The sequence below is a fragment of the Schistocerca gregaria genome, chromosome 6, assembly GCF_023897955.1.
Source record: "Schistocerca gregaria isolate iqSchGreg1 chromosome 6, iqSchGreg1.2, whole genome shotgun sequence".
NCBI classification, from domain to species: domain Eukaryota; kingdom Metazoa; phylum Arthropoda; class Insecta; order Orthoptera; family Acrididae; genus Schistocerca; species Schistocerca gregaria.
Window position 1 is genome coordinate 373,533,447 of NC_064925.1, and position 24,663 is coordinate 373,558,109.

General features: G+C 42.7%; 1 protein-coding gene across 2 annotated transcripts in view; it reads left to right on the top strand.

Annotated features, from left to right (window-relative positions):
- The window catches only part of LOC126278312 (CXXC-type zinc finger protein 1-like), a 195,550-nt gene that overhangs the window by 146,088 nt on the left and 24,799 nt on the right, over nt 1–24,663 (top strand). The window contains exons 5-6 of one of the 2 annotated variants that reach the window (XM_049978326.1): nt 8,926–8,967; nt 12,457–12,528. In XM_049978326.1, coding sequence (XP_049834283.1) covers nt 8,926–8,967; nt 12,457–12,528 — 114 coding nt within the window. The remainder of the gene's footprint in view (nt 1–8,925; nt 8,968–12,456; nt 12,529–24,663) is intronic. The other variant, XM_049978328.1, reaches the window with a different exon arrangement.

Genomic DNA, 24,663 nt, shown 5'->3' on the forward strand with positions numbered 1-24,663 from the left:
AAAATCAGAGACTGAAATTTAAAAGAATGAAAGAAAGAATTAAACGATTAAATAAGACAAAATGAAACTCGCTCAGCTGTGGAAGAAAAACTTTCAGAAAAATTTAGAACCACACGTGTGAGATAGTGCGCCGTTACCGAGAGAGGGTGATTCGAATCTCAAGTGAGATCTATGACAGTGATTTACAAGCTTTTTGGAGAAGGTTATGCTGATCCGAGAAATAACACAGAGTGGTAAATAGTAAATCTACAGATCTAATTTCACATAACAGCCTGTCGAAGAAGCCATTAAAAAGTAATGCTACAGATCCATTCGTAACCGAAGCAACTGTTGTTCCTCCGACAACAGTGTATAGTGCAGATGACTAAGAAAGAACTACTGGCGAAACCGCTCTTTACCATTTCGCCGCCGGTCGTTGTGGCCGTGCGTTTCTACGCGCTTCAGTATGGAACCGCGTGACCGCTACGGTCGCAGGTTCGAATCCTGCCTCGGGCATGGATGTGTGTGGTGTCCTTAGGTTAGTTAGGTTCAAGTAGTTCTAAGTCTAGGGGACTGATGACCACAGATGTTAAGTCTCATAGTGCTCAGAGCCATTTGAACCATTTCGCCACGAAGAAAGACAGTCATTTGTGTAACCGCTGACACATTAGTATACAATGATGCCAGTGATGTATACGAGCGGATTACTATGTTCACATTTTCAAAGCTGTTTACAGGAACCTCAACAACAGTTAGGACCAAAAATTAAAAACGGCTGTTAACTGGCAAAAATCTTGTAATCATTGTTTCAAACTCTGGTAAATTGTCTCCGAGTAATTTTCAAAGTTTCATTCGAAACCGCTGCTTACCGTTAAGAGAAAGTGATTCATTGTTTTTGTTGGACTGAATCTTGGTCCAGACATAACGATGTGACTATCTTTCAGCTGGGCGAGAAATAGGACTTTGATGTGACGCACATTTTACCAACTCCCCCATCCCCCAACTCCACCGTCCTCCGGAACAACTAATGTGATTGAAATATCTGAAAAAATAATTTTATCAGCAAAGGAAAGCAACTTCATACAAAACTGTAGCTAAATATAGTTTCTAATAAATCTTTGTCGAGATTTATCACCAGTATACTGTTCGTAAGCATTGCTCATTGAAACAGAAATTTTCAGATTTCAGCTTCATATGGACATTGCATTAAATGCAAAGGCGAAAAGTGAAAGTTGTGCCAGACCGGGACTCGAATCCGGATGCTCCATTTTTCAAGAACGATTGCCTAAACCGCCTATTTCATTGCAAACGCTCTGTCAGCTTTCTATTATTCCTTTTTGTTTCTATATATTTGGAACACTGCCTACAAACTTAATTTTTCTCCATTGTATCAAATGACTTTGGGATATGTAGGAAGGAAGAATCTACACTGAAGCGCCAAACAAACTGATATAGGCATACGTATTCAAATACAGAGCTATATAAACAGCCATAATACGGCACTGTGGTCGGAACGCCTACATAAGACAACAAGTGCCTGGCGCAGTTGTTAGATGGGTCACTGCTGCTGCAGTGGCAAGTTATCGAGGTTTAAGTGAGTCTGATCGTGGTGTTATAGTCGTCGCACGAGAAATGGGACACAGCATCTCCGAGGTAGCGATGATGTGCGAATTTTCCCGTACGGCCATTTCACGAGTGTGCCGTGAATATCAGGGATCCGGTAAAACATCAAATCTCCGACATCGCAGAGGCCGAAAAAATATCCTACAAGAGCATGACCAACGATGACTGAAGAGAACTGTTCAACGTGACAGAAGTGCAACCCTTCCGCAAATCGCTGCAATTTTCAATGCTGGGCCATCAACAAGTGTTAGCATATGAACCATTCAACAAACATTATCGATATGCGTATTCGGAGCCGAAGGCCCACTTGTGTGCCCTTAATGACTGCACGACACAAAGCTTTACACTTCGCCTGGGCCCGTCAACACCGGACTATTGATGTCTGGAAACATGTTGCCTGGTCTGACGAGTCTTACTTCAATTTGTATCAAGTGGATGGGCGTGTACGGTTATAGAGACAACCTGATGAATCCATGGAGCTTGCGTGTCAGCAGGGGACTGTTCAAGCTCGTGGAGGCTCCGTAATGGTGTGGGGCGTGTGCAGTGGGACCTGTGATACGTCAAGTTACGACTCTGACAGGTGACACGTACGTGTCTGATCACCTGCATCCGTTCATTTCCCTTGTGCATTCCAACGCACTCGGCCAATTCCAACAGGACAATGCCACACCTCACACGTCTAGAATTGCTACAGAGTGACTCCAGAAAGACTCTTTAAACGCTTCCGCTGGGCACCAAACTCCCCAGACATGAACATTTTTGAGCATATCTAGGATGGCTTGCGATGTGTTGTTCAGAAGAGACCTCCACCCAGTCTTACTCTTACGGATTCGTATACAGCCCTGCACTATTCATGGTGTCAATTCCCTCCGGCACTACTTCAGACATTAACCGAATCCATTTCATGTTGTGTTGCGGCAGGTCTGCATGCTCGCGGGAGCCCTACACGATATTAGGCAGGCGTACCTGCTTCTTTGGCTCTTCAGCGTAGCTCTTTATATTTATATGATTAGCAAGTGGCTGCAATAGCGCAACACGAAAAAGGAAAAGAAATAAGACTCCGGATACGAAGCCATCCTTCCCCCCCCCCCCTCCCCCCATGAACCATGGACCTTGCCGTTGGTGGGGAGGCTTGCGTGCCACAGCGGATACAGATAGCCGTACCGTAGGTGCAACCATAACGGATAGGTATCTATTGAGTGACCAGACAAACGTGTGATTCCTGAAGAGGAGCAGCATCCTTTTCCGTAGTTGCAGGGGCAACAGTCTGAATGACTGACTGATCTGACCTTGTAACACTAACAAAAACGGCCTTGCTGTGCTGGTGCTGTGAACGGCTGAACGCAAGGGGACACGATAGCCCTAACTTTTCCCGAGGGCATGCAGCTTTACTGTATGGTTCAATGATGATGGCGTCCTCTTGGGTAAAATATTCCGGAGGTAAAATAGTCCCCCATTCGGATTTACAGTCAGGGACTACTCAAGAGGACGTTGTTATCAGGAGAAGAAGAGAAATTTGTTAACATCGAGTATAGATTTTCTAGTACCTTCCGCCGCAGAAGTCGAACACGCGCCAGAACAAACGGACGTGGTCAGCCCACAGAGGGCTCCGCCTCCGCGGCGGCTCCCCCCGGTTTCGTATATAGGGACCCGCTCTGCCCTTGTCCTCCCCCCCCCCCCCCCCTCTGAGACCCGGCATCCCATGCTTGCGTCCTTCCTTCCCACATCCCTCCCTACCTGGCCCTCTTCAGCGCGCCCCCCGATCATCTCCCCCATCTCTTCCCCTCGCCCCCTTCTTCCGGTCTCCCTCATCTCCTTGCGCCTGGGACATCCTCCGTTTTGATCATCGTCAGTGTGCCACATCAGTGTTGTGTTTAGTGGTGTTTCTCCTGTGCGTCAAGAGGTGTGATTTTAATTGTGTACTGCCTTGAGGTTCGCCGTCAGTATTTGTTATATGCTACGCCATCCATCGATACCGTTTATACTCCATTCATGCTGTGCCTTGTGTCATTTTAATTGTCGCAGTGTGTGGCTTTTGTGTGTGCTAATTTGAAACAGTTTTTTATCTCCATATTACAGTCACCCCGCTTTTTATCTATTGTCTTCCATGATGTTCCCCCTTTTTTTATATCTACGTTCACCATATTCTCTCCTTTGTTATTTTTGAATGTCTTCTATTGTTTGTTCTATGTGTTTTGGCTGAAGAGCAGCGCATATGCTGCTGCCAGCCCGCCTCGATGGGGAATTAAAACACAATAAAGAAAAAAAACCTAGTCCAGCAGTCTGGTACTCGCTCTGGGTTTCATTTCTATCTCGGCGGTACTGCATCTGGTCGTTGCTCGTTGTTGACATTTACCTGGGTCTGGTTCCGAGTGGATTTACGTTTGGTGCTTTGTGGTGTGGTTTCCACAAGCCTCCGTTGTTTCTCTCTTCCTTGTTGTGTCGCTCATAGTCGGTCGTGCTCGGTTGTTGTCAGTTGTCGTTGGTCTGTCGTCCGACTCCTCCTGTGTTTACCCGGTGGTGCGTGCTCCACCGCCGGCGGCTTCACCGCCTGGCAGTTCCTATCCGCAGCCCAAGGCGTTCCCGCAGTTGGTTTTGGTTACTACAGATTTAAGTGTCAGGAAATCGGTTCTGAAAGTAGTAGTATAGAGTGAAGTCATGTGTGTAAGTCAGAAGTGGACGATATATAGTTTAGACAAGGAGAGAATAGAAGATTTCGAAATGTGGTGCTACAGAAGAATGCTGAAGATTAGATAGGTAGATCACATATCTAATGAGGAAGTATTGAATAGGATTGGGGAGAAGAGAAGTTTGTGGCACAACTTGATCAGGAGAAGGGATCGGTTGGTAGGACATGTCCTGAGGCATCAAGGGATCACCAATTTAGTATTGGAGGGCAGCGTGGAGGGTAAAAATCGTAGAGGGAGACCAAGAGATGACTACACTAAGCAGATTCAGAAGGATGTAGGCTGCAGTAGGTAATGGGAGATGAAGAATCTTGCACAGGATAGAGTGGCATGGAGAGCTGCATCAAACCAGTCTCTGGACTGAAGACCACAACAACAATAACGAAGCCATCCGCGAATAAGTGTGTGTAAGGGAGAATATTTAAAAGATGAAAAGAGAAAAGGGAAGGGTAGAGGTAAGAAAAAAGTAAGAAAACACACAGCGCCATGTTCCATGGTGTTACGTCGTTAGAATAACCTCTGTCCCATCGGTGGAAGTGGGAGGGCTTCGTCTTATCTTGGTTGGCGTGTTTCATCGAGATTCCAATTACTGGGCGGGTTGGCGAATATACTCTGTAAATAGTTCGCAAGTGGCCTGATAGTGTCGATGTTGGCGCAAGGTGTGACGTTGTAGCTGGAGAAGTGTCCAGAAGTCCACCGAATCGCTGGTGTTGTCCCTGAAGAGGTAGTTGATAACCATGCCACTGTTCCATTTGACGGTGTGCCACTTAGGCGATGGGGGAAACAGGTCGATTAAGGTTATATCAGCATGGCAGCAAAGACGTGATTTGGTGGTACTGCATGCATACGTGTCCGAAGGAACCTTGCATCTTCTTTTCTAACAACATGGGCACTCCAATGTCGTGACTACCATAATCTTTGAAACTGCCATATATTACGACCTTACTTAAAAACACTAATCCCTCAAAGAAGTGCGAAGTAGTTACTCATATCCTGTCTTAACATTTTCATCCACTGTGTTTCCAATCCCACTTAAGCCAGTACCAAATTTTCTTATCAAGCTCAAGAGTTCAGGAACACGTCTTTTTGAATAGCACAGTGGGTACCGCCAACGTCTCGCATGACTACATGGTCATGACTCACACATTGCGATTATGATATTAGACATCAGAACAATCTTTCCTTTCCTGAAGATCCTTCTAATAATGGTGCTTTGACTAATGATCCGTTAGAGAATTATAAATTTAGGCAGATCGTTTTGACGATGAGAACAGTTCATACATATACTGCGATCGTTAATCACTTTCTTAAGTGTAAATATTAGCATAAAAATTACACGAAAGAACTAGGAGACGGAGTCCAGGAATCTCCAAGGAAAAAACAATTCCTTTTCACACTTAATCAACCGCATGAAATTACAGGAAACTTTTCCTCATTACCTCTGCCTGGAAAGCCCTTGCGATATGAAAGGGATAGCTGCTGTTGACGGAAGTAAAGTTTACAGTCTTCTAACAAAAATGCATTAAATTTGCAAAAATGCATTCGGTTTGAGAGATTCCGATTATTGGAATTACCCCTGTACGTACAGAAGCACGATTTACTCTCCAAAATTAACTCTGTCGAATGGAATTACTCTCCAGCAGAAAACTATTGCTCTCATTACATTAGGGAAAAGCCCACAATATGGAGAAAATGGCAATAAATCGACGACAGAGCAGTAAACAGCACACACGAATACTAAAAATAAATTGCTGAGAGCGATTACCCAACTGAATAGTTATGGACATTTCACAATTTGAACAAGGCACTGCTGACCATCGCTCACGTCATACGGATCTGACTTAATTACGGAAATTTCATTGAAATTATTCGCTCCGATGGGTTCAGTACTTCGCATACTGGTGCATATAAATTATTCGGCTCAGACCAAATCACTAAAGCTAACAAACAGATGTGCTGAAGGAACACAGTCTTGTTTGGAGCAGAAACAAAAAAAAAGGTAACATTTCCACCCATGTCACTGAGATTTTATCAAAAAATACGCTGCATTAAGCCAAAAAACATTTTTGAGCTCCTAAGACAAGCGAATAGCCCCCTAACAGTAATCAACAATTTTTTTAATTTCTTTTCTCTTTTTTTATTTCTTTTTTTTTTTGCGTGATCGGGGTGCTTTCCGTTGCTGGACCTACCCAACTGCAAGAACTAAAGAAACGGAAAAGTTTTGAGTCAACAGCAAGAAACACTACTGGATATCTATGTAAAGTGTTAGTGAAGTTGGTACAGCCTTACTCTGGCTATTACTGGTGTATTCAAATTGACAAATTCACGTATTCAAACCTTACTGCAACCATCCAAGAAATAGTGGGGAAATGAAAGATGTTGCTGATAGCAAGATGGAAGCATAAAAGTCATTACACCAATCCCCTTTCAGTACCTTCTATGTATAGCATTAATCGTTAATAGCTAGTGTCCTAATTATTTTTAGCGCTCTCACACTGTCCATTGCTCACAGATCTATATCCACTCTCAGATAAGCTATAAATTTCTGGACGATGAGTTTTTTAACAAGTGACATCTCCGAGATTCACTGTTGCAGTTATCGTTAAACATTAACTTGCGTTAATAATGGACATAGCAATAATGTGCAACTTTTCGGATGCACGTGCGTTTCCAACGATGGTTAAATTATTGTAATTAAGTTCATGTTATTCAAAGCACTGTCCTCTCAGCTCTTTTTAATCTTCTTCTGTACACTGAACGTTACAATTTGAGAGCGTTTAACATTCGCCCTACACGCGATCGTAATGCCCAGATCCATGTTGGAGCACAAATCCTCTCCGAAAAATGTTACATCAAGCGAAGACCACTCGGTAAAGAGTGTAGGAGCATATAATATGAAGCTCTTAGACAACAGGTAACGTAGAATTAAATCCAGACTATCCAAGGGCCCAAAGTCAAAAAACAGGCATTATCCTACTTGGCAATAAGGCGCGTAGAACCTCTGGGAAAAGACGCACTGTAATGTGCACCGAAGAAAGGCTGTGTGACTCTCACGTTTTCATTTGTAACCGTTTTATTGGATTGCAAGCCATTGTAAAATTCACACATCTTTTCATAAAATTCCAGTGAACGTAATGTGCAGTAAAAAGTGCCAAAGAGTATGCTGTGGCGTGGATTTGATTGCACTCAAAATAAATCTGACTGAAACATTGAAAGCCTATGGGGTTCATGAACTATAATAATTTTTTGGCGGGACAGAACTCCGTGGACAAAATTTTTTGTGTCGTGCTGTATATCTCTCTTTGTTGGTATGTGTAAAAATAGAAAAATCAACGACTTGTTAGACTTCCACTTTAATTACTTGATCCGCATGTAAGGGCGAAAAATACCATCTCCGTAAAATCTGGGATTCAGTCAGTAAAATTAATTAATAATGTAATTATTAAATTTAAAGTCCTATACGGAATCTGGGAGAATTATGTTTAACTAAGTGATTCGTGTTGGCTTAAGACCCAGGAGCATTTGTTTTTGTTAATGTCATTCGTATTCCAGTTAGTAAGCAACTACTCTGAGTATATGGCTATCGTCTTTTCACATTATGTTGTGTCATGGGACTCAAATGAAGTTTAAGCAGAACAGAAATCGAGAGACTGGAAAGCAATTGTTTAAAAGCAAGCATGGAATTTTTTAAAGTAAGTAGCTCTGAAGATAAGTTAATGCAAAACGGCAGTTTAGTCTGTTAATCACCAGAAGATACTAACGGAGTTTGACCAAGTACTTGACATTTGATTTTTTGGAAGTGTAGTAATAACATGGAACTGATGGCCGGTAAAAGTTGCTAGTGGAGTGAGCAATGTATCACAGTAGCATCTTGTGAGAAAGTATACTTGGATTACGAAAATTTTCCAAAGTACGAAATTAACACTCTACAATGGCTTCTTTATACCACTTAACAACATACAGTGTTGGAACCTATATGGATTTATATTTTTGTTTCTGATAGACTTTCGAATACTAAATTTTCGTCGTCTACAAATGTAAGCCAATTTAGATGTGCAACTAGAATGTGTTAGTATATTACTTATTTTCCCACTATTGGTACATACATATGGCTAATACCTTCAGAATGTGATTTACTTTCGATGTATTTCAATTGCCTGTTATTAAGTGAGTGTGATGCCACTTATAACTCCCACACACAAATATTAGAACACCACCACCACGAACAACAACAATGAGAAAAGAACGGTTGTATTTTCGCTACGACTACCAGTAGCTCCTGCCAAAATATTATCGTAACCTTACACTAAACCGCGACATCGCCATTTGGCTCAACATCGCCATTCTAAATATATGTTTTAAAAGACTCTTTCTTTTACTACAATTGCTTATCAAGTGATAACCGCTTTCCTGCATCTTCCGATACTGCACGGGTGCATATGGGTAGCTCCGGAAGCATCTTCCTGAGATCAAATATCGTTCCCTGCTAGAAGTATCATTGCTTGTCATCTATGTTATGATTCTCTCTACTATTGGGATTGAGAGTGGCGAACAATTAGACACGTATAAGAATTAAATTGTTACTTTCCTGTCACTGCCAGGAAGTGTCAACACGTAGTTTTTGGTTTATTTCCAGATGAACCACCAGGTGCATATGTACGAGCTTCTGGATGAAGAGGTGAGCTACTATTACTTGCTTTCAGCTACCACAGAGGATATCAAAGTCGAATCATCTGTTAGCCGTTGGATATCTTTTCTTCGTAGGTATGGATCTTAATTCACTGCGAGTATTGTCGGAAAGAGTAAGGAATATTTTTTTGAACAGGAATATCGTGAAGCGATACCAGTACTTGATTTGCAGAATTGAGAGAAATTAATCGTAAACAATAAAAATGTGTGTGTCAAGGTGAACCTTCGAATGAGTTATTATTTTGTGTTATATGAGTTAATAATTAATGGCATGAAAGCGTTCAAGTCATTATGCCGAAAACCAGTTCAATAGATACTTCTCGTAAGTGTGACCAGAAGTTCTATTTGTTTTTAAGGTATTTCAAATGGATAAGAACACAAAACGTACGGTACCCCAAACTGCATGTAATGACCTTCACTTTGAGGTACCTACAACTTTGTGGAGGTAGAAAATTATTTCTGTGTTTTAGATATTCCATGTTCTACAACCTATATGACAGAACTTTTATCAAATACATTTCATCTGGTAAGATTAATAGATGAGGGACGACATAGCACTACATTGCTTCCAATGCTGATAGTTACTCATTGTTAATGTCTAGTTTCAGTACACAGAACTTTTGTTGGTGTGTACTAAACGAAAATGACATTTTTTCTCTCTCCATTTCATGTGTCTGGAATTCTGTTATTATTGAATTGCTTTGTATCAGATGAATACTTAATTTTTTCGTTTTCTGTGTATCCGTTTTGTGTCCAGAGCCATATGTAAGCTTATGCAGCCAACAGTTTATAAATGAAATTTATAGTCAATAAGTAAATCATAGACGAATTTTTTTCAGCGTGCTTCATAAGGCGCGGAACTACAGTCCTAAAATAAAAGCAGATGGGTAGACAGATATTTTTGTCAAGTGGTATGAGATGGGCGATAGGGAAAAAACCTGTGAAGTCATGCTACGAACGTGACGGCTATATTAGAAACCGTCGCCTCGGATGTAACTCGTAATTTTCAAATAGAAATGGGGTCATCTAAAACATAAAACAAATAAGGAATTACATGAGAAGAAGAATGCTGTCTCAATTGAGCATAGCTTTATTCATTCTAGAGTTATGTCATATTTTGCACACAAAAGGCAAATACTGGTGGTGACACATGTAGACTACATAATGAGCTCGACATATTGTCCAGAATGTTGCAACGTTCTTGTTATTCACTTCACACATTCTTCATGGGTTTTAACCAACATGTATACCACAATTATCATTGTTTCCTGTGAGCTGTAATTAGTGCTGCGCTCTGGACTATTACTAAACGATGCAGAACAACAGTTGATAGTGCTCCATCTGCATCCGTTTTAGATCATCCAGCTTTAGGTTTGTCTGTAAAAGAGCCTTATTCATGTAATATCTCGAGAAGCTGCACCGCTACACTGTGGGTCTTGGGTGTTCTGTCTGGGTATCGTTCGTTTATAATCTCTGTGATAACATGGGTACCCCTCTCTATTAATATCAGGATGATTCAGTGCGTTCGTCTTGTGTTTAAACTTTAAGCATTCACGACAGCTGTAGTAAGGAAACGTCAGTCGTAACTTGAGAATGAGTAACACTACATTCAAATGAAAGGTACCAATGTTCCTCTTGTCTTATTCCCTATCTGTCCGATATGTCAAAAGAGGCCCTTTCGATTTGAAAATTGCGAATTCCATTCAGAATGGCAACGTAGCCTACGGGTGCTTCTCCCTCTCCCATCTCATACCATTTCTGTTTATCCATCTGTTTTCGCTACAGAAGGGTGGTACCACATATCTGGACCACCCTATATACATATGAAAATCATAGACCGCGGGGTTGAATGCTGAGAAACGAACGTTAACAATTAGCTACGATAAATGAATTATGTAATTCGTTATAGCGAGTGGCACATTTTGTATGCTTTCTCACCATTTAGTAAGCAGAAGATGAGTTGTGTGAAATACTTAATGTGAGACTACAAGAATCTCCATTTAAACGAGACAAGTAGGCATGTGTAGAGTAGTTGGCAAAATAGCTGGGTATTTAGGAACCATGTACGCAGCTCGTGGTCGGCTAGCTTTGCTATCTCTGGATCACGGGGTCTCGGGTTCGATTTCCGACCAGTTTGGGGATTTTTTCTGCGCGAGAGCTGGATGTTTGTGTTGTCGTCATCATTTCGTCTTCATTCGTGAAAGTGTCTAGATCGGATTGTGTTCAGATTGGAAATTTATACTGACGCTGATGACCGCGCCGTTGAGCGCTCCACAAACCAAACATCATCATCACTTAGGAACCATATAAAGATGACCTCTAAAAATACTTCAATAAAGAATGGAGGCAGTCTTTTTTGTTTTGTCGGAGGTAAATGGAAATGCCGTGTGGTTAGGGCCTCCCGTCGGTTAGACGCCTGGTACAAGTCTTTTTCCGAGCGAGGTGGCGCAGTGGTTAGCACACTGGACTCGCATTAGGGAGGGCGACGGTTCAATACCGCTTTCGGCCATCCTGATTTAGGTTTTCCGTGATTTACCTAAATCGCTCCAGGAAAATGCCGGGATGGTTCCTTTGAAAGGGCACGGCCGCTTTCCTTTCCCGTCCTTTTCTAATCCGATGAGACCGATGACTTCGCTGTCTGGTCTCCTCCCCCAAAAACAACAACCAACCCAACAAGTCTTTCGAGTTGACGCCACTTCGGCGACTTAGGTGTCGATGGAGATGAAATGATCATGATAAGGACAACACAACACCCACTCCCAGAGCGGAGAAAATCTCCGACCCAGCCGGGAATCGAACCCGGGCCGTTAGGTATGACATTCCGTCGCGCTGATCAGTCAGCTACCACAGGCGGACATTGTCGAAGATGACTCGATATTGGTATGGGAGGCAACTCAGCTGACATCTCTTCCTCCTTCCCGGCAGTTAACATCGCCACCGACGTATGCTATTGATCTTCGTACTCAGCTTCTGCGCATCTCTCGTGAAACAAATGAAAGCGACAGTGAGCACTTCGGGGCGTACCGACTAAATTTCTATATGAGATGCTGTTCCTTCAAAGTAAGGGAAGATATCGGTACAATGAATCGGTCCACAATAATTAGCGACAGTCTTTCCACAAGGAACTATCAGTAACTATCACTTATCTGTCAATATCTACCTCCTCTCTCTCTTTCTCTGTCCCTTGGGCTCTCTCCTCTCTTTTTTCTTTTGCTGTGTGTGTGTGTGTGTGTGTGTGTGTGTGTGTGTGTGTGTGTGTGTGTGAGTTTGATGCGAAGTGGCTATGAGCGAGAAAAGAAACTGGATTACAGGTGTACAGATGTGCAGTCATTTAAATAATAGGGGAAAGCTACTTAATAGGTACTAATCTTTCTTTTCTCAAGTGTACTGTGTTCAATGTTAATGTTTTATACTACAAAAAGAGTACCGTTCAGGTAGGGCAAGCCTTGTACAGGGAGTGTCTTTTTTGCATTTGTAGGTAGATCGTCTCCGGGATGACGCGAAAACACTGCTCAAGACGGTCGCATCGGCAGAACGAGCTTTGCTGCCAGTGAGTAGATATTATTATTATTGTTGAGTAAATATTATTATTAGTTTTATTTATTACCTTACTCATTTTTACTTTAAATTAATTTAATGATAATGGTTTAACGAAAAACTTGTCACAAGGCTGATTATATTCTTCAAGGGCCCGACAAACTTCTCTGCAGGTTTTCAGTACAACTGTATATGCAGTTGAAATCAGATCGGACTACAGATGGTTCTCGAATTATGGCTGTTGAGTCAATGATGTCTATAAAGATGACATCTTGCTCAGCCTTATCCGTCACTGTTATGTCTGGACTATATCAGCTGGTTGTTTTATCAGTTAAAGTGCTGCGCTTTCCGTAAGTTTTGAAATTTTCATTTCCTGCTACAGTGGGAGGATTGTGTTGTGGTTGGCAGGAGAGCCAACACAGGGTTAATAAAGGAGGCCGAAATGCACGCGTTTCAGCTCACGCAGGCTGGCGTGAGGCCTGGAACATGACAAGGGGATTAGAATTGAGAACAACGGACGTAGCTGGTGGAATACATAACTTTAATCCATTAATGACGAACGTCGCTCTTGACATTACATGATTCTCTGTACCAATAGCAACAGATAATGGCGCCTTGCTAGGTCGTAGCAAATAACGTAGCTGAAGGCTATGCTAACTATCGTCTCGGCAAATGAGAGCGTAGAAGTCAGTGAACCATCGCTAGCAGAGTCGGCTGTACAACTGGGGCGAGTGCTAGGAAGTCTCTCTAGACCTGCCGTGCGGCGACACGCGGGTCCGACGTATACTACCGGACCGCGGCCGATTTAAAGGCTACCACTTAGCAAGTGTGCTGTCTGGCAGTGACACCACAGATTGTATCGGTAGTATGGAGGAAGGAGATGGTGGTGACAATGATGACGATGATTTCGAGTTTAAAGGGATTTAACATCTTAATGTGATCAGTCCCTCATTTACCTTCCAGTACGGAATCTGCGCACACCATTTGTCTGCATCTAGAGTAAATGTAATGTGCAAGCGTGAGAAAGTTTTCTAAATGTTTGCGTAGCGTGTATCTGAAGCGAGACGTAGGTAATATTCCGATATTTACCTGGTGGAATGGGAGAAGCAGCCTGAAAACCAGATCCAGACTGGCTGACTCACTAGCTCCGTCGTTAATCCGCGAGGCGAGTTCGATCCGGGTTAGGCTCGCCCCTCCGTCTCGCGGAAGCGGCACATTAACGTGCATGGCTTTCCGGATGAGTATGGAGGAAAGTCGTTCATTACTTCATACTGCTGCTATAACTTATGATGGACTATTTTGGTGACCTCTTCATCCAAGCTTTCACATCCAAATGTCATATGTGATACGGTCTCCTTTTGATCTCCATAGTTCCTGTTTTCATCATATATTCCTCTAGTTCCTGCAGCTGCCATCTAGTCCTTGCTCTTCAAGATATGCTTTCGGCAGGTCCTTGTAGCAGTGACCTGAACTAACATCCCTGTAAGATCCCTCAGCTTCCTCAGGCAATCTTGTCTGCATCAAACAGTTGTTCGATTTTTGCACATCGACATTACCGTAGCAAACATCATTTGCATATTTCCGTGCAGTTATTTTCGAAGCAATCAAAAAAAAGGTTCAAATGGCTCTTAGCACTATGGGACTCAACTGCTGTGGTCATCAGTCCCCTAGAACTACTTAAACCTAACTAACCTAAGGACATCACACACATCCATACCCGAGGCAGGATTCGAACCTGCGACCATAGCAGTCGCACGGTTCCTGACTGCGCGCCTAGAACCGCGAGACCACCGCGGCCGGCTCGAAGCAATCCTATTGTCTTGTTGTCAAGTCTTAGATGTTGGGACTCTGCGAATATTTCCGTTAATTGAGCAGAGTGTAATTAATGCCTACTGCTACTGTTACTTTAAGAACTGATGAGTTACTGTTGTAAAAATACTGCTTCACATTTCGAAGCTACTGTTCGTGTAACTGCAAAGTGTCTGAATTCTGTGCCCCTCTCGGCGTATTTGATTAATGGTCTGATTCCGGGTGTTCCACGGAGCTGCGTTAAAATGTAAATATCTCGGCAGAACACCCGGAAGCACACCGTTGCTCACCATCTCTTGGCCTCCCGCCTCCTTTCTTAAATGGAATACTTATCTGCCCAATTAATGATTTAGGATGTTCGATGCCAAACTTATTTAAAATTACCCGCGTTGTCCTCTCCGTTCCTTCCACGTCTGTTTGTGTTCCGGTGATGTGGCTAAAAGAGCAAGACTCCCCTTGAACATGTAAAGATGTTTCCTTTTTCAGAAAGTTTACGCTTAAAAAATGTAGAAATGCTATTGATATACGAGGGTGAGTCAAATGAAAACCTTAAATTGCTAATATCAAATCGAAATTTCGCGCCGTTATCCTGTAAGTTGGTAAGGGTGCTACAAACAGCGTGCATAATGGCCTGTAGGTGGCAGCATTTTGCAGTTGTCACAGTATCAGTATAAAGATGGCCGCCCCATTTGCGACTTGCACCAAGGGTTGGGTTGGGTTGTATGGGGAAGGAGACCAGACAGCGAGGTCATCGGTCTCATCGGATTAGGGAAGGAAAGGGAAGGATGTCGGCCGTGCCCTTTCATAGGAACCATCACAGCATTTGCCTGGAGCGATTTAGGGCAATCACGGAAAACCTAAATCAGGATCGCCGGATGCGGAATTGAACAGTCGTCCTCCCGAATGCGAGTCCCGTGTCTAACCACCTCGCTCGGTTTGCACCAGGGAAGAACAGCGTTCTGTTATTCGGTTTTTTCGTAGTGAAGGTGCGAAACCTATTGAAATCTATCGATGAATGAAAGTTCAGTACGGTAATGCATATTTGTCACAGCAGCAAGTCTACGGATGGAGTAAGAAGGTCGCAAACGGCGTGACTTCAGTGGAAGATGCTCCTCCTCCAGGTCAGGGACAACGAGTTGTAACTAAATAGAACATTGCAGCAGCTGAAGCCATCAAGGGAAACCGCGGAGTGACACTGAATGACACTGCAGCATGTTTCCTGATTAGTCATGGGTCAGCACACCACATTATGCATGATGTCCTTCAGTTTCACAAAACGTCTGCAAGATGGGTGCCACGGCAGCTGACTCCTGAAATGAGAGAACGACGTGTTGATGCTTGTGAAGAACTTCTTCAGCGCTTTGTACGAGAAGGTGATAGCTTCCGTGCAAGAATCGTTACTAGGGACGAAACCTGGGTTCACTTCCACCAACCGGAAACGAAGACAGCGAGAAAGGAATGGCGCCATTCCTCACCACCAAAACCAAAGAATTTCGAACAGAACCATCAGCAGAGAAGGTTATGATGACTCTCTTTCGGAACGAAAAAGGCGTCATTTTGGAGCATTACATGCCCCCTGCCACCAGTGCATCATAGACAGATCTTCCAAATAATCATCTGCGGCCTGCAATCAAGTCAAAGCGACATGGATAGCTGTCAGCAGGTTTCCTTTTGCAACATGACAATGCAAGGTCCCACACTGCCCGTACAACAGTTGCAACAATCACAGACGTGCATTTTGAGTGTCTTCCTCATCCACCATACTCACCAAACCACGCCCCAAGTGATTTACGTATGTTTGGACCCTCAAAGACGCAGTGGGAGGAAAGAAGTTCCGTTCTGATGAAGAGGTACGCCACGCGGTGCATGAGTAGTTGCGCGGACTATCAAAAGATTTCCTTTAAAGGAATTTATGCTCTTTGTAAGCGCTGTAGGACTTGCATTGGGCATGGGGGAGATTATGTTGAAAAGTGATACAGCTTTGTACCACTTCTGCACAATAAATAATATTTAAAGAAATTTAAGATTTTCAGTTGACGCACCATCGTACATATTCGCGATGCGTTGTTTTAAGGTTTCATACAAAATTCGTCTTCCTTGAAGGAGGCCCGAATATTTGCATATTCATGGGTGCTATTACATTTTCCTTTACTCATCTCTAACGCAGTAACTGGGATCTTGCCCTGCCTTACGTTCAGTCTCCGGCATTTGTCCGGGCTAAAAATCATGCTTCTGTTTCTGGAAAAGATTTCTATGCGTTTAGGGTGTAGGTTGTCTGTGTTTCTGTTGAGGGATATAGTTTAATGTCAACCATGTACAGTCGGTGTCATAGTTCACGAGAACCCTGGCCGTTTCTCATACTGAAGTGCATAGCTGTACTGCTTATCACATAAGATAACAGCAAGGAGACAGAGTGCTACCAAAGTACTACCAACCCACAAATATCTGCCCTGAACCATAAAGTAAATAAAAAGTGAAATGTGTGCACTTTTCCATGACTTGATGTATTGTTCGTGAACGGATTTAGTAACTGAAACGCGTTTTTAGCTCTTGACAATACGCATGCCTTTCTATAATCCTGTCATGAATGGAGACTTCAATAAGACTTGAGATGCAAACGGTTAGAATACAGTCAGAAATTTATAATGGACATTCCGTGAGTCGCTAAGGGGCTAATAATCACAACTTCGGAAAAGGATGAGACAAATCACGTAAGCGTAGCTTATTTATCGGTATTAACACGGTTTTATGTCAGCTTTCGAACTATCGTATGTGGTAATGTGGTTCTCTTAGCGCACTAAGATCCAGTTAAATAACTCCTGCTATTGCTGATTGTCAAACGCTTAAGTCAAACGAAGACCGGTAACCACCTGGACTAGTATCACAGCGTTCTGCGTGAGCGGGACGGACAGGAGGGATCCTGCTTTACATCCACTGGTACAAAGCGCTAGAGGCCACTGAGACCAATCAAACTTTCCGACATATAGATACCCACTACCAACACAGACCATAATAGCAGCAATCGAAATAACAGAACCACAAAACGAAGACATAGCGAACCTTTACAAAGATCAACAAGTACTACAACACCTACTCGCAGCGGAAGAAGACGAGTGACAACAAACCAAGAAGGGCAATAAAAAAAAAAAAAAAAAAACAGAAGCCAAACACAAGGAAAGCACCCAACCCTTGCTGGGGTTTTAAGGAGGTTTCCCCCAGCAGTAAGGCAAATGCCAGGGTTGTGAACATTCCTCCAAACAAGACAAGATGAATCTAGACACATCCATACCTATATATATTAAAAAAAAAAGATTAGAAGATAAGAATAGAATATAAGATAGTAGATAAGAAATCCACCCAATGCTGAAATAAAAAGAGCCCCAACAGCATCAAATAAGATAAGCTAAGGCGTCAAAATGGCATTAGGCCATCAGTGCGCCCGCCTCTCCCCATCAGGGAGTGGAATGAAACATGCAAAAAACAAAAAACAAAAAAAAATCATTTCCAAACCAGCCGCGTCATAGGTATCAACAACCGGCTCTGCCAGCTGCCAAGAAGGCGACAGCTGTTTGGTGTGGTGTCGTGGCCGATAATCGTCCTTATACATGCATAATTAATACAGTGACCTACCGGGCGTCGTGAATCAATGTGGACACAGTAGTTCTAAAGGTACCCTAAGAAAAATAAGCGTTTGAGTTGCTGGTTACAGAGGTTATTAGTTTTATTAATAGCGGTAATGGGGAAAGGAATTTAATAATTTCTGAAAAGGCTATGGCAAACTTAAAACTGCTTCTTGTTTATAATTCCCATGTTTTTTGCTACCAATAAAAAATCTGTAATCTTGAATAACGGTGACAAAAACGTTGAGAGTGCATAAAACAGTTAACATAAACGTGATAATGGCGGGACTCTACCACCGAGATCTATATCTGTTGACCATCGTTACTTCAGGTGGCGCCGGCCGCTGTGGCCGTGCGGTTTGGCGCTTCAGTCCGGAACAGCGTGACTGCTACGGTCGCAGGTTCGAATCCTGCCTCGGGCATGGATTTCTAGGGGCTTATGACCTGAGATGTTAAGTCTCATAGTGCTCAGAGCCATTTGAACCATTACTTCAGGTGGCGTTAGTTAATAAAGAAGCTTATAGTTTTAACAAAACTCGGTTATTTGTACTATCATTTAAAATAATCGTATGTTTATATATTAAATCTGAGCGTATTGTCCTATGATTATAACCAACTATTTTAATGAAATGTCAGTTTTGAATGAGTTACAGCAGTAAAGTTCCAAAACCGATTGCCGACATTTTTACTTTCTGATGTATTGGTGTTACGAAAGGGTATCAGGTTCAAGTTTGCCACTATTATTTCGGAAATTATTATATTTGTTTCTCCTTTTTTGTGATCTCTCGATGCCCTATTAATAAAACTAATAACAACTGTACCCTGCCACTCAGAGGTTTATTTTTCTTGGGGCCCCTTTAGAGATATTTTTTCTACATCGATTCACGACACCAGGCGGGTTATTGTATTAATAATATATGTACAAAGGCAATTGCGAGCTATGAATTGTCAAGAGCTTACAGCAGACCACTCAATACATCCGTTCAGGAACATCACCTCATGTCATACAAAATTACACGCATCCTGAGAAATGTTGCTATTGCTGGCTGTCATGCTCGTACATGTCTTTTTTCCTTAGTTGTCTTGTGATAACAGAACATGGAACTTTTGTTAAACCGGTTTGACTTGAAATTCATCTTTTGTTATCTTCCAGTTTGGATCTCCCTTTTTGTTTCCTGTGAGGTACAGCAGGTGTGGACATTTTGGAATTGACAGTATGTTGACAGCACTGTGTCTCCTTGCCTATTACGCTACGTAACACTCAGTTATACCTTGTAAGTTCAGCGTAACGAAAGACCGAGGGCTCTCGCGAATTATGTCACAGACTGTACATCAGTTGAACTGTTGCTGCGTTTGGTTTAAATAGGCAGATGAAATGAGTACGGATGAAGGTGGATTGAAGGCTAAACCGAATTATAAGGTTGTTAAACTGTTTCCATGAAATATGCCTTTCTTGTTCGTAATTTGCTCTGTTATTAGCGTTTTGTTGTTACTTTTGAGATGTAGATCGGTCTTTCTGAGCTGAGAGACAGAATTGATCTATAAAATGTTCATTATTATTGTTATTATTCATGTTTGGGCCTCACTGGACCAATTAATATGCCGGTTGCTTATGATTGAACTGAGGGTCCCAGTGCTGCAGTGCGGGCTGTAGACATTGGAGGAAGGTGAAACATCGTAGGTATGATCATTAATCGGTGCGCTTGCGAAGTATGCTGAAAAAACAAAGTTCTATTTTCTACCAGCCGATGAAAATGTGGCACGTTTAGCAGTCAGACGGTGATGTGGAGGAACGATTAACCACATGATAACGATGATTCTGACACATGTATTAGGATTTAGTCTCAAATTACCACATGTGCTCAAGATGCTCTTCCTGCCGGGGTGGCCGAGCGGTTCTAGGCGCTACAGTCTGAAACCACGCGACCGCTACGGTCGCAGGTTCGAATCCTACATCGGGCATGGATGTGTGTGATGTCCTTAGGTTAGTTAGGTTTAAGTAATTCTAAGTTCTAGGGGATTGATTACCTCAGAAGTTAAGTCCCATAGTGCTCAGAGCCATTTGGACCAATATGCTCTCAAGACTGAGCAACGTTCTGTATCTGTAACACGTCATGGTCGACAGTTGCTCACTGCTTATCTGGTGTAATTAGAGCAATATGTCATTTTATGCTATCCTTCAGGTCGGGAAGAGTCCGGACGCATCCCTGATAGACACGATCTTTTAGATATCTCCACTACGAGAAGTCACAGGAATTTAGATCGAGAGATCTGAAAGGTCGCGCATCTTCAAATCGTCTGGAGATTATCATGTCGTTACCGAAGGTTACTCGAAGCAAATCTTTCACATGGCAAGCGACGTTTGGTGTTGCTCTAGCTTGCGTGCAAATAGTTGTTTGAACACAGTTGCGTTCTTGCAAAGCTGGCATCACGTGTTGTACAGGGAGGTCCTTATAACATGAAGATGTCACTGTACAGGTCAGCGAGCTGCCATCTACGTGAAGCAAATCGGACCGGGAATGAAGAAGCTTGTGGAACCACATCACACACTCACGTAAATTGAATGGATTGGGTGTTTTCCTGCACAACATGCAGCGCAGCACAACCCCAAATGCGACATTTCTCTGCATTCACGCACCGTAGAGAGTAAACTGCGTCCTACTGTCCATAGACTATTCCCTGGCCACATGTCATCAATTTCAATGCATGCCAAAAAAGGGCAAAAACGCGGCGTTGTAGCTTATCTTGGGGGCTCATTTGGCGCACATTTCTACTCTTTTACGGATAAAAAAACTAAAATCCTCCTGAACAGGCCATGAAGGCCCAACGGTACCGGCCGGCCGCCATGTCTTCCTCAGTTCACAGGTGACGCTGAATGCGGTTACGGTGAAGCATGTCGTCAGAACACCGCTCTCCTGGCCGTATGTCAGTTTACGAGACGCCACTTCTCGATCAAGTGCTCCTCATCATGCGTAATAAGGTATGAGTGCACCCCACTTGCCACCATCGCTCTGCAGACCGGATGTTTATCCATCCAAAGTACTAGCCAAGCCCAACAGCGCCAAATTTCGGTGATCTGACGCGAACCTGTGTTACCACTGCGTCAAGGCCGTTGGCTCTCGTATGGATAACAGTGTGAAGTAAGCCGATTAATCTTTTGAAGTGCTGATTAATATTTTCAACTGTTGATCAGTGGAGAGGGAATTCTTGTGACACAGTTCGAGCACTGGCTGCTGAATTTGAGGCATGTGCTGCACAGTCGGCTACAGCTACAAAAATGTCGTCAGGAACTACCATGGGAATGGCCGCCTTTTCTCTCCTCTGCGTCACAAGTTCCTTTAAATTTCTTAATCCTATTATTTAGCCCGTTAACTGACATGGGACCTCTTCGCAGTTGTTTCTGTTGGCATTATTTGCGCTATACAGTGGCAGACTCTGCAAGACAGGCGCCCTGCACCGCCGTGTAGCTTGCTGTCCAGGTTTGGAGAGGGTGCGTTTCTGGATGAGGTATCGAATGTGTTACTTCCCCCTACTTATACCTCCCGAGGAGATCACGAATGTAAAATTAGAGAGATTCGAGCGCGCACGGAGGCTTTTCGGCAGCCGTTCTTCCCGCGAACCATACGAGACTGGAACAGGAGAGGGAGGTAATGACAGTGGCACGTAAAGTGCCCTCCGCACACACCGTTGGGTGGCTTGCGGAGTATAAATGTAGATGTAGATGCACAGTTCTGCTATTGTTGCCATTCTGATAAAACAGCTTTCGTAACAGTGCATAATCTTTCTTCTCAACAGCCATTGCGTATCGGAGTATAAATGTAGATGTAGATGCACAGTTCTGCTATTGTTGCCATTCTGATAAAACAGCTTTCGTAACAGTGCATAATCTTTCTTCTCAACAGCCATTGCGTATCGTGTGTCAGACTTCAACATTCTTCACCCTTTACATCAGCAGTCACTTTATAGAAGAAATAAAAACACATCAACAAACTACAAAAAGCATACTGAGGCCAAACCAGCAAAAACTTCACGTCCTGCTCACCGCATTTAAAGTAATGACAGGGGTACAGTTATCTGCAGTGATATCAAATAATTTTGCATATTCTATTTTAAACTTTTACATCTAATGAATGGGTGAATGTCTCTACTGAGAGCATGTGGGTCGTCCTGTTTCAGCTGTACGTGCCGTGCTTGATCTGATAGATGGATGTTCAGTTCTGCACTGAAAAGTGTTGTATTGTTTGCCTTGGTTCAAATGGCTCTGAGCACTATGGGACTTAACTGCTGAGGTCATCAGTCCCCTAGAACGTAGAACTACTTAAACCTAACTAACCTAAGGACATCACACACATCCATGCCCGAGGCAGGATTCGAACCTTCCATCGTAGCGGTTGCGCGGTTCCAGACTGAAGTGCCTAGAACCGCTCGGTCACACCGGCCGGCCTGTTTGCCTTGCTCTGCATGGTTTGATATTTAAATACTATCATTACCTTTAAGCTGGGTCAGTCCTCATTAAAAATAAATTGGAGTAAATTCGATTCATTTATTCGCAATTAGTATAGAGTTGTCGAGTGGGGTGTCCAATTAGGCAGCAGATAATTTCGCATCAAGAGTCCGGTAGCGATCATAATTAGGAAGCTGCTGCTGTAGCGATGCTATTAATTGCACGTGACTCTACATTCATTACAAAACTTTTTTTTTTTACAAACGCGTAGTTTTACCGAGACAACTGCAGTTAGGGCCATTTAATTAACAGTCGGTTCCACTTTCCGGTCATTAATTTTCGTAGCTTTACCGCTTGCCGTACCGAGTGCGCTCTAGTCCTGTTACGTGCAAAGAAAACTGGACTAGAGATATATGTTGACCACCTTACAAACATTGCTGCCAGATCACTTACGTTATCGTTCAGGCTTCTTTAATGGCCTCGTACCAGTTTTAATGAAAAAGCAAACTAGTACAGCATTCAGTTCCTTCCCGCCGTTACTTCATCGTGCACTTCGGTGTATGATACATATACTGAGCGGGACGAGGGAGTTGAGGGGTGGGGGTGGAGGGACTGCATTAAGCTCACTCATGGAGATATGGAGATGCAGCTTATGAAGATGTGAAGGGCGATCGTGGAACAGGGAGAAGGATTTGTACCCTTCACGCAGAATTATAAGTAGCGTATTTTGAAGCAGTTGACTTGAAAACTGAGAAAGGTAGCAAGTAAAAAGCGAAAGGCGAAAAGCACAGAATCATTTGAAGTTTTAGTTAACAACGAGTCTGACTCGGTTACTGAAATGAGCGGAGATGAGGGTTGGGGCTGTTTTGGGGAAGGAGACCAGACAGCGAGGTCATCGGTCTCAAAGGATTATGGAATGATGGGGAAGGAAGTCGGCCGTGTCCTTTCAAAGGAAATATCCCGGCATTTGCCTGGAGCGATTTAGGGAAGTCACGGAAAACCAAAATCAGGATGGCCGGATGGAGGATGCGGAGATGAGTCTAGTCAGATTATGTCATAGTAGGGTACAGCAGACTCTCAATGACGGTAGCAAGAGTGGGACAAAAGCAAATTCACATGAGAGGAACAGTATCATGTTAAAGTAATAGGAAAGTACCGTTGGGCACTGAGAATAAGCACTAGGGAACAGCGGAGCAGCTAGAATACATTGGCTAACTGAGCGCCGAAATATGTGTGGAGGGAGAGTTAATAGGAGTACCACGTGGAACTGTGGGAATGATTCCCGTGAATGTTGCAAGAGAGCAGAAACTAATGACGGAAGGGACAACTTAATGTCACGATTACTATGTTGCCCAAGAAAGAAGGGGGAAGAGCTCATGGGGCGTGCTGAAATAGCTCTTGACTATGTTAGCAAAATTCATGGAACAAGATACAAGTAGATGAGTGTTCAAAGTGAGAGTTTATGGTCATAAAACGATGAACTAGGTCGCTCGTGCATAAATAAAACTAAAATGATTGTATTTCCAAAGTCGCCGATAATCTGTTGAAAACTTTTATATGTTGTGTTAGGGGGCACATGAGAAGTGGAAGCTTCAGTGCGAGAAATGTGAGGGACTCATTTCCAGTGCGAAGGCAAATCTTCTTTGTGTAACTGATTCGGTGAAATAATGAGGCAAAGTTGTAGCTTATAATAATTCTTACTTTAGTGTCATGAAAGTGCTACGTTTCACTGTATGAAACTGACTATCTAATAAGCTATGTTAAGCGGGAGGTTGTGAAAAGTACTAGTTTTCATAACAAACAATACCTTCAGCAAAAATAAATAATTGCGTTATTTATGTGATACGCTATGCGTCGTTTTATTTGTTTTCATTTCCCTCGTCTTTCTAAATGTTTCCGATATCTGTACAAAATGTTTGGGCAAAAATATCTCCCAAAGATGTGATAAATGTTTCATAATTGTGATTCACATGCATGTACATTTTGGGCTCTGGAAATTTAAGATGTAATTGTAATAATATTTTATAACAGTATTTGTATTTCTTGTAGATATTTGGAACAGACATGTAACCTCACCAAAAGTTACCATGTTATATTTTTTTGGAGTAGGATTTATAAGTTTTTAGAAATGTGTTTTTTGGTTCATTGTCCGTTACAGGTATAGTTTTTGTTACATATCCATGTGTTTCGGAAGAGTAAAAATCAGTTTAGCAGAAATTACCTGAGTTAGGGTATGTTTATGTTGAAAATAACCCATAATCACTTACAGAGAAGC